Consider the following 10222-nt stretch of genomic DNA (forward strand, 5'->3'; position numbering starts at 1 on the left):
CAGCATGCAATCATCCAGTATTCATCGAAAGATTAAACAACAGCCTCAGCAAGTCAGCAGGTTCACGGCTGTGACATGTACCAAAGGTCGTTTATATTATAACAAATGAATTATGCATTAAGTACCTGGAAAAAAATAGAAACTATATTCTTTAGTTTACACAAATTTGAAACAAGTTCTAAATATGCCAACAATCGACTGCATTTGAGCCAAAATTTTCGTACAAATAGCATCACCTATTCACCTATCAGTTATTTACCTGGGTCACAACTAGAACCCCGAAAGGACAAGGAAGACTACTTTCAGAATTTTGCGTCTCGATGTAGCCCAGACTATAGGCACATAACAATAACCACCACCAAATCATGTTACACATCTATCCATCAGACAAGTTGAATCTTTGAGGCTCCATCAGATGCACGGTCCGGGACCACCTTCAAGTGTACAACAGAGAACTCACATATGATCCTCAGACTGCTTGTGCAATAATGGTCTGACCAGTTCCAAGTGCTTCCTCTGAAATTCTGCTCCTCTGAAATTCACTTCATATGCCAAGCTCATCACTCTTCTTTTCCTCTCCTAACTTTGCATCGCAAAGCATAACATCATCCATGGAATCCAGCTGCTTCTCATTTTCAACCTCAATATCAGGAACTGCGGTATCCTTCTCGGCAATATCACCAGGTTCAGCTTCTTCCTCCTTCCATTCAACAAACTCAGGTTGACTCTCTTTTACATCCGGAGTTGGTGGTCTGATATCATCTTCGAATTTGTCAACGGTACCATTTGCCAAGCCGGTGGAACCAGATTCTTTGTTTGCATCTTTGTTGAAGACTGGTAGAGTTGGTTCAGAACCTTTTATTTCATCTATAATTTCGCCAAGAATGACTTCATCATGTTCATCATCCTCTTTTAGTGCGGATATTTCCGAATTTGGAGATGGGGATGCTTCTGAGCTAACCAAACCATCATTCAGTGCCTTGTCCTCGTCAAATGCAAACCAATTGGAATTTGTAAAGAGCGAACCACTGCAAACGGCATCTTCATTAGTCCATTCTTATTGCAAACATCAAATGTGCTTACAAAAGGAAGAACAGTAATCATATTAAATAGTAAAGAATAAACCTTTCTTGGTCGTCTCCAAGGCGAAGGGAGGAGATTACAACCTCTGCAGATTCATCATCAAAATATACATCCTGTGGCAGATATAATAACCAGAAAAAAACATCAAACATCAGGAGATACAATCTGTTCAGTTCAATGCAAGATGATACAATGAATCTAAACAGTACTTCTGAATATACCTCATCATCCCGCTCAAGTGATGCTTGAGCCTGCATGTATAAACAAAAGTTACTAAATAAATTTTAAAAACTGTTAATGTGTTGGCATGTTGCAACTACAGAACTTGGCTGTTTAGGTCCATCAAAATTAAGGATATCTTTTAATGTAATTCGGCATTTTGGATCTCAGAAAAAAAATTATTCAATCTTTTAATTTAAATCAATATGCCTATTTATAAAGCACTAAAGTATGCTAATAGACCAAACGAGAAACAACTGCACTAATCAAGAGAAACTGACCTCGTCAATATCCTCACTACTGTAAATACCATATTTAAATGCTTGGCTTAAATTGCTAGCAAGTGCAGCCACATCGTAGTCCCTATCTCGGAAGTCTTCATCATCGCTATCCCTACCACGATCCTGCAGTGATGTTGGTCGACTATAACCAGAGAATAAAGCAGAATTCAGCATATGACCTTTCATCCCAGTAAGCCAAAGCAGCTGAAGTCTGTACTCTGTAGTAACTTCATACACTTCATGTGAACATGCAAGACATACAGACTGGCCTTTGAAAGTATTAAATAATTGATAGATACAAGAGCTATGACATTTGGCATTAACATCCTAGACAGGCAGAACTGCAGAAGTCCACATCTGGACCAAGCCGATAGCGCAACATGAGGGAAACTCTGAAACATCGCAATGTTGTTATTGGTGATTCGTTATATGTCAATGATTTCCTATTCCATCGTATATGCATTTAATATGTCAATGACATATGGACTACAGACCCGCATACCTACGGCATTAAAGGAAATTTTCAAATCCCTCGTCACATAAGAGAAATTAGCTCTTGTTCATCCATGCGAAAAAAGAGAACACATCCCAGTGTATAAAGAACATCTTCCTCCTCATTTTTTTGTAGGATATGGACATAACTTGTTTGTAATGGATTTGTTACTCCACAAACATCTGTTCACTGTAGTTCCTTCCAAATCCAGCAAGAAGTCTAGGGGTAATGCAGGATGCACATTTGGATATCAAAGCAGCACAGTTGTGGTTAACAGATGTGCAATGTTTCTAAAGCAATCACATTGACTAATACTACTTCCTGTCCTTAGAACACAGATTCTATGATTCATAACGACAAACGAGTACATGAAGAATTCAATTTGCAGTTAAATTAAAAATGTGGACAATATAAACCATAAATTAGGTAAAATAACTTACCCGCAAGCCCACTGGTAAACATTTTCTAATGCATTACGCTTCGTCAGGGTACTGGCATGCCACTCAATCCAATCAGAATTTTGCTGCAATCAAATTAAGCCTGTTATATATAATTGGCTGTTGTTTGAAACATTAAGAGCAAATCAAACAAACAGTTCTTTTAGGAATGAACTTATACAACAAAGATGGACAAACAAAGATAATACAGCTCACAACAAGCATAATAATTGGCACAAAAGGTGCATCAGAAATCGGCAAGATTGTATTGTACAAAACCTTAACATGCACGTTCTACCGGCATATACAATCATGATTAAACAATGGGTATTTGCAGACTACAATACTACAAGTGAATTTAACTTGCGTATATCAAGATTTCCTAGGAACAAAACTTCCATCAAAGAACTTCAGGGGTGATATTGCTCAAACTCTGACTTCACACGAAGCTCAATACAACCCATAGAATCAAGGTAGCAAAATTAAGCGAAAAAAGTTTAGGTGACATTATTTTATTTTGAGCATTGTACATGACAAATTACAAGTGAATTAGTGATATTGCTTGCAGACCCTGTAACATGTAAATAATAGCAGGTTTTCCTCTCTATACAATGATCATCGAACCCAAACCTGCAAATGTGATTGAACCATGATGTTTGTGTTGACCAGCTGAAGGAGCCTGTTAGCTATCCGTGTCATATGACCAACAATTCCTATCCTTGGGGGAGATCTTCCCTCTGAAGACATAGTATGCTGCAAGAAAAATATAAGTGAACAAACAAATATAAAAAAAGATGATAAAGGTAAACCACAGTGAAACAATGGACGTAGTAAGACAATTTGATTTAACCTTAGTTAAATCTGACGACAGAGCAGAGTTCTTCTCTGCTTCCAGAATTCTTGTAACAAGTTTACAGTCATCAAGGACATGGCCAATCAGTCGATCCTGCTTACTCTCCAAACATGAGCCGATGATATTCTCGACATGGTGGTGCAAGAAGTTGTTAAACGGGTACCTAATGATGAAATCTGTCAGGATTTCAATAATTTTTATATGCAGATTCCAATATCTAACTTACTCAAAAAATAGATCTATAGCATGCTTGATTGCTCCTAGTTGAATCAGTCGTGTTTCGGCAGCTGCACTACCAATTGATAGAAGAACAGAGATGAACTCAACAATCTGGAAATGAAATAGTCAGTGTTAATAACAAAAAAATAGAACCATTACATGATATTCTATGAAGTAAAAATCACTGAAACAGATACTGTTAGTGCTCTGGATAAACCAATCAATCCCTGATATATTCCACGAAAGATATGTGTGTAAAGCAACAGTGGCACCAAATGACTAACTTCTCCAGCACTAGTTGTTGTGCAGTTTTGTTCATGACTATTTAAAATCAGAAAATAAACAAAACAAGTACTGCTTACCTTCAAGCGATGTTTCCCGAGTGGAGGTTGTAAGCTACCGTATGTTGTTGGCAGAACATTTTCAGCAGATGAAACATCCAGCAGCTTCAATAAATCCCCTGAAATATCATAGGTAACAAGATAGATGTTCAAAGGCTATGATAACTCCATAAGGTAAGATACATGGAATTTACAGCTTAAAAAACCACTAACCTAGGCTATCCAGCATGCCATTTACTGTCTCTGGACTTGCGGTGACAAGTGTTCCATGGCTCAACTGACTACGGAAAGCCTGATAGGAAGCCGATACAAGTCTCTTAGGATCTAACAACGATATGCACACTGATAATGAGTGGACCAGCACCGATTTTGGCCTTGAATCTTCAAAAGCATGTTGAAATAATCTCCCCACAAAGCTGCAAATGTGAATTAAAAATGCCCATAAATATGTTGAATATCAAGTTGAAAAGACAAAGCCATCCCACTATAAGAATCTTGATAAATTTAAACAGTAGTAGAACTCAAAATCACCTTGGACTGGAAATCTTTGCAGCAAGTGCTGGAGGGGCATATCTAGTTACTGCACAAAGGATTTCAGCAGCATTTGCATGAACCTCAGGAGAATCCTGCAATAGAAATTAAATAAAACGAATCATGTTGAATACAAAAGCACAAATTCCCAAGAAAACGTGATCCATTAAGTGCAATTAATCCACAAACATGGCTGTCAGCGTCCAGGGGACGCCATACCCCTGAATGTTGCCAAGACACCTTCAAGGATCTCAATGAAGGAAATCATTGAGTGACCAGAGACTGCTTAACGCACGCTCCCGGGGATCTACCTTGGCTCTGACAAAGGCAGGGGCCCACCATCCTAAAGAACTTGATCCCCCCCCCACACACACACACAAAGGAATAAAACTATAACTATACCAACCATCCCACGACCAGGATAAGATTGGGGTTGTTGGGCCACAGCCAAGAGCCAACTGAGGCCCACAATCCAGCCGATATGTAATGCTGCCTCCTTTATTGGCCTATAATAGGGAGTGTTAGCCTACAAAAGGGAGAAGGGTAGAGCAAAAGGAGAAAAAAGGAAGGAAGAGATTCCAAACTCCACAATTACAATCTCCTAAGGGCAGCCATAAAGGTGAACTACGGACCGTTAGGCTAAAACTATGACCAGAACCAAACGGAAAGGGAGAGCTAGTAGGTTATGGCGCACAGTTGATACTTGAGCTTGTAAATCTTCTTCACTTATGTGTTCATCAATCTATTACTCACAAGAGGATGTTGGGAATTACGCACAGTGGCCCGGACATCTCTAAAACTGTCCTCGTGTTGGTACCCGGTTGCACCTAGGATCAACGCAGTGTGCCTATACCCCCGCTCTATCCGTTACACTTCTCATCTTTTGGGTATCTTTTGTACCCCGGTGTCGTACCATGACAACAATGACAAATGGACAATGTGAGCCAGAAATTGGATCATTGCATCTTTGGCCTGGAGGAGATTGGACTAGTCATATAGGTTCTGGATTAGAAAGTTGTAGTCAAAACTAATGCAATTGGTAACCACATTATATGAGTCAACTGGTATTCTAATAATGGGGCATCAAGAAACCCAGATTTTGTAGAAAGCTTATCATGCATTGCCAAGTCAGTTAAATACAATATGTTGGTTTTTATCAACACTTGAATCCAACCTGGCAATGGCAAGCAGCAGTGCTGTTTTACCCACAACCAATAGAATGGTATACGCAAGGCCTTTCACAGTAAGAGAAGCAATTGCTTTCTGATAAACTCAGTGGGGACAATTGAGAAATAACATTTCAACAACATTTATACAAATGTCAACAGATGCAGACTTAGGTAGTTTCAAGCAACAAACAGGATAAATGTTCAAGGTTTGATGCTAAAAGCAATCTTCAGTTCTTACTGATGTGCTGAACTTGTCAACAATCATCTCAAGGACTTGTATGTCATCTAACCATTGCATAGAATCTGCATAGCTTGAATACATAGTTTCATCTGCACCGATTAAGCGAATCAAAACCTGTACAAACCAACAAACAATCAAACTATATACACTGGGTCATTAATTCATTGTATGAGAAAAGTACATTTTCAAAATAACCATTTTGTGTAAAATGTTAGCATGGCCAAGCCATCACTTGCCAGTATCACAAGCATATACTTTTTTCAGCACCTTTACCGATGATTAAAGTAACAATTTACAGTTACAGTATATTATACAGAAAACTGACCTCCATGATAGAAGTAATCCCAATAAGATCGACAAGTTGGCTAACTATTTCAGGATGGCCCTGTAGAAACAAGATAATTCGAGAATAATCATTACATATTCTAACTGCTGTTTTAAGATCCAACACACAGGGTAAGAAGAGATACAAAAGCATTGCATGGATGTGATAGCCATCCAGAAGCATTTATGTTCCAAGGGGGTCAGTGGTGTTTCATTATAGATATAGTACAAAGTAAGCATTATTATTTATAAGCATGAACAAGATAAATAGCAAGCAAGGGATCACACATCAGTGAAGCAAATAGAACCTAGAAGAGCTAAAAATTGGTAAAATAACTACACAAACCTGCACATAACTAACTAGTGGGAGTGTCTTCCTGATCATCAAGCAAATCACTACCTGCAAAATTAAGAACATGATCACTTAGAATGTCAGTACAAGAATCAGCAAATTACCGTTTTCATTGTGCAACTAGAGATTTTTCTACCAGAAAAAAACAGATGCATAAAAGTACCTTGGCAAAGTAACCAGCCGACAATGTCCCATGGGGGTGGTCAGGTTTCAGGAAGGAGAAAAGTAAATTCATAAGCTGCACAGAGATCACAACTTCATCAGTTGTGAAAGACAATTTTACACACAACACAATTGGGAAAAACAGCAGTATCAGAACTATATCAAAACAACGATAACAAAGGTTAAAAAGTAAAACATACATCTTCATCCTCCACTAATGTCTTCATGATGACATCCACTTCACATGTAAATATTTCACAAGCTATAAACGGAAATCTGCACAGGTATTCCATGGTTTTGAATAAATTCCACATTAGGAGATTGTAAAAAATGAGTTTTATATAATCTTAGTTACCCATGATATACCTAAATATCCTTTTCTTTTCTGCATCTTCAGGAGCCTCCTCTACAATGTAGCGGAGTAATTGTTCCACTTGAACCTTGTCCCGCAAACTGCGCTAACAAGAATACACAGATTAGTTCACCCAAAAAAACACTTATCACTAATATAGAAAAAGGCCAAGCATAATATATAAAGTGCTCTAGGAAAAATACAGTACAAATTGATTAAGCGGGTATTCAGTGCTTTGCACTCCTGAATTATTTCATCCTCATCAAGAAGACATTCCAACTTAAAATTTTCCTTGTCCAAAATAGTATCAACCTGAAAGAGATAACGAAATGTGCAGTTAACAAATAATTGTACCTTAGGAGGGAAAACATGAACATCGAAGTGCAAGCACTCACCGGTGATGCAGCGGAGAGTCCCGGCACATGCCAAAACATCTTGCACAGTGCCAGTTATGTCAGTACCCACACTGTCACGATATCACAACCCAAGCGGATTTAGAGCTGAGATTTCCACATCATGAGCTGGTATCCTGGAAATAGATGACAGTGAGATGACTAGGAAGCATTGGTATGAAGAGCATATATCTTTACACACCAATAAACCACCCACTGGAAACTGTTTTCTACTACCTCTGTCCCAAAAAGAATGTCATTCTTGGTTTTGACTAAATCAAACCTGACTAGATTTATAGAAAAACATTATCAAGATTTGTATCTCTAAATAGAATTATTATCAAAATATATTCCATTATTTATCTAATGGTGCTTATCATGCAACATAAATATTAGTATATATTTTATATATTTAGTCAAACTTGAGATTCATTGACTTCTCAAAAAACGAGAATGACATTCTTTTTGGGATGGATGAGTACTACAGAAACTGTTGTCCTGTATTTTAACTGGTAAAACTGTGATGAACCACCTGGCACGCTACCCACACAATGTCACTCCCCCATTCGCAGTCTCATCTATAACATGTGTAGAACCCCTCAAAAGTTTAAGAGACAGCGTTCAAACTTTGACTCAAAAAGCTTTCTTATCTGGCTACTGCAGGCCATTAAGTACCCACCCAACAATTAACCCACACCCACTTCATCAACAGGCCATAATATAATATACATGTCAAACTTCATAAGGATTCCAAAACACTGCAAGAAATTAGAACTTTAAAATGTTTAATTTTAATACCCTGAAAGCCCAAAAGCCAACCCCTAAACAGAAGAAAATGGACAAAAGTGAATATGGAACCATTGATCATCCAATTAAACATCAACCTCAAGAAACATCAATTCACCTAAGAAAACAATGTAACCGAAGCAACAGAAAACTAAATTCCAATTGCATCATTAACCCAAAAATAAAAACACTTTCTAGCATAGAATGGAAAGAACAAATATGCAATAAACAAAAGCACTCGAGATCTCCAGCACTGAAATCTTCAGAAAATGTACAACATCCAGTCAGGCACCGAATCGAAATCCCCCATTGTGAGCTTCCAGATTCGTACGGCTACACTCAGAAGCAACAATTGAGGAGCCGATCACATCAGAGTTGGAACAAATATATATGTTTACTCCCACACCTCCAACCTACCCCGACTCAAAAGTCCGAACGGTCTAATAAGCCAAAGCAATCCTACGAGCTTCCACCTCCGCAAAGCGAGACAGCTAAAGCGACGACTGACACAGCAACACACGGCAGCCCCCACCCACCCGCATACAAAAAAGCAAGCGCACAAACACAAACGACACCACTCCTCAGCTAGCTCGCAGCTGCGCACCCCAGCTCCGGCGCAAACCTCTATCTCTTCTCTCGATACATCAAATCACAGGACGACGCGATCGAAGTGAGTGTAGAGAGCTAGCAGCAAACAGCAGTTGGGAGCTCGAGAAAGGAGCGGAGTTCCTCACCAGTGGCCAACGGAGAGGCGCCGGACGATCCGAACCCAGGCACAGGCGCACCGCAGGTCGTCGTCGTCGTGGCGGCGGCCGCGGTGAGGGCGGGACAGGGAGAGAGCAAAGCGCCCTCTCGTGACCTGAAGCTTTAGAGGCGCTCGCGAAGCCGAGCTGGATCCGGGTGGCCGCCGCGAAACCCTAGAATTTGCCAATCGCGAGATGAGGAGTGGGAGGACGGAACGGCGCGGAGGCGGAGGTGGGGGAAGGGAAGCAAGAGGGCGAGGGTTCGATCGCGAGGCTGAGATGGAGGAGAGGCAGGGAGCGACTTTGGGGAGAATAATCTAACGAGAAGGCTTCGTCTAGATGCGACATGGGGAGCTGGACTGGGGTGGGAGTCTCGATCCGGGTGCGGGTATATACGGTTGCCTCTCTTGTCACTGGGGGCCACGGAATGTGGGACCGTACTGCCAGTGAGTGTAGTTTGAATTCCTCGGTGGCGCAGCAGGGCTGCGTGAACACGTACGCCATGGTTATACGTTGGTGTACCCTGGTCGTTTGAAATGCTACACTTAGACTGTTCAGTGGGCCATACGCTTTGCGGGCCCCAGTCGCAGTGTAACGTGAAACGGGTGCGTTTTGGTAACAGTTGCTTTCCGGGGTTAATGACATGGCATGGATCGGGCACATAGCACCTTGCCGGCGTCCATCGGGCACCGCTGTTGACCCATAGCTCTCCCACTGCCCGTGGGTCCACGATGGTGTGGGGCACCTGTGTCTGTGAAAATTTGCAGAGCCGCACTGGCATCCGAGATTCGATTTAACACGATTCGGTCCGGCTACATGTACCCGGTTAGCGTACGTGCAGTGCTACCGGGTTGGTCGAAGCGATTTTCCACACGCTGGAGCGGCTGGACCGTGAATTCCTCAGACCGTAGCGAGTGGTCGTACGTGTACTTCCTAATTCCATATCTGTAATATCATAAAAACACATCTAGCTCCTACTCAACCATTGTGTGAGTCAAGTTTCTTTAGACCTCTAATGCCAATGACGTCTATTTTTTGTGTAACAAGAGCTAACAACGATATGAATTGCAGTTGCGAGTGCCGAATTTTTTGTATTTTAGTCTTTTTCGAAAAAAAAATCATGTTTAGATATTTGAACGACTTAATTCTGATTTTGGACCCTATGACATCGAGGTAACACAGCTCGATGTCGTAGCCTATAGTGCCGAACAACCTACTCAGTTGCGCGTGGAGGGCTGACGAGG

At 40.6% G+C, this 10222-nt stretch overlaps 1 protein-coding gene across 1 annotated transcript; it reads right to left on the minus strand.

The window, feature by feature from the left end:
• Positions 1 to 93: 93 nt before the first annotated feature.
• On the minus strand, positions 94 to 9298 carry LOC100216566 (uncharacterized). The gene is made up of 20 exons (NM_001360032.1): positions 8970 to 9298; positions 7453 to 7586; positions 7266 to 7369; positions 7072 to 7158; positions 6906 to 6981; positions 6707 to 6781; positions 6538 to 6591; positions 6193 to 6252; positions 5865 to 5981; positions 4458 to 4552; positions 4140 to 4342; positions 3948 to 4045; positions 3593 to 3696; positions 3364 to 3529; positions 3144 to 3266; positions 2517 to 2599; positions 1584 to 1725; positions 1305 to 1334; positions 1126 to 1196; positions 94 to 1028 (listed from the first exon to the last, which is right to left on the minus strand). The coding sequence occupies exons 2-20, from the start codon at positions 7489 to 7491 to the stop codon at positions 545 to 547; spliced, it is 2211 nt and encodes a 736-aa protein (NP_001346961.1). The 5' UTR covers positions 7492 to 7586; positions 8970 to 9298; the 3' UTR covers positions 94 to 544.
• Between the last annotated feature and the right edge of the window lie 924 nt (positions 9299 to 10222).

Source organism: Zea mays, chromosome 2, assembly GCF_902167145.1.
Source record: "Zea mays cultivar B73 chromosome 2, Zm-B73-REFERENCE-NAM-5.0, whole genome shotgun sequence".
Taxonomy (NCBI): domain Eukaryota; kingdom Viridiplantae; phylum Streptophyta; class Magnoliopsida; order Poales; family Poaceae; genus Zea; species Zea mays.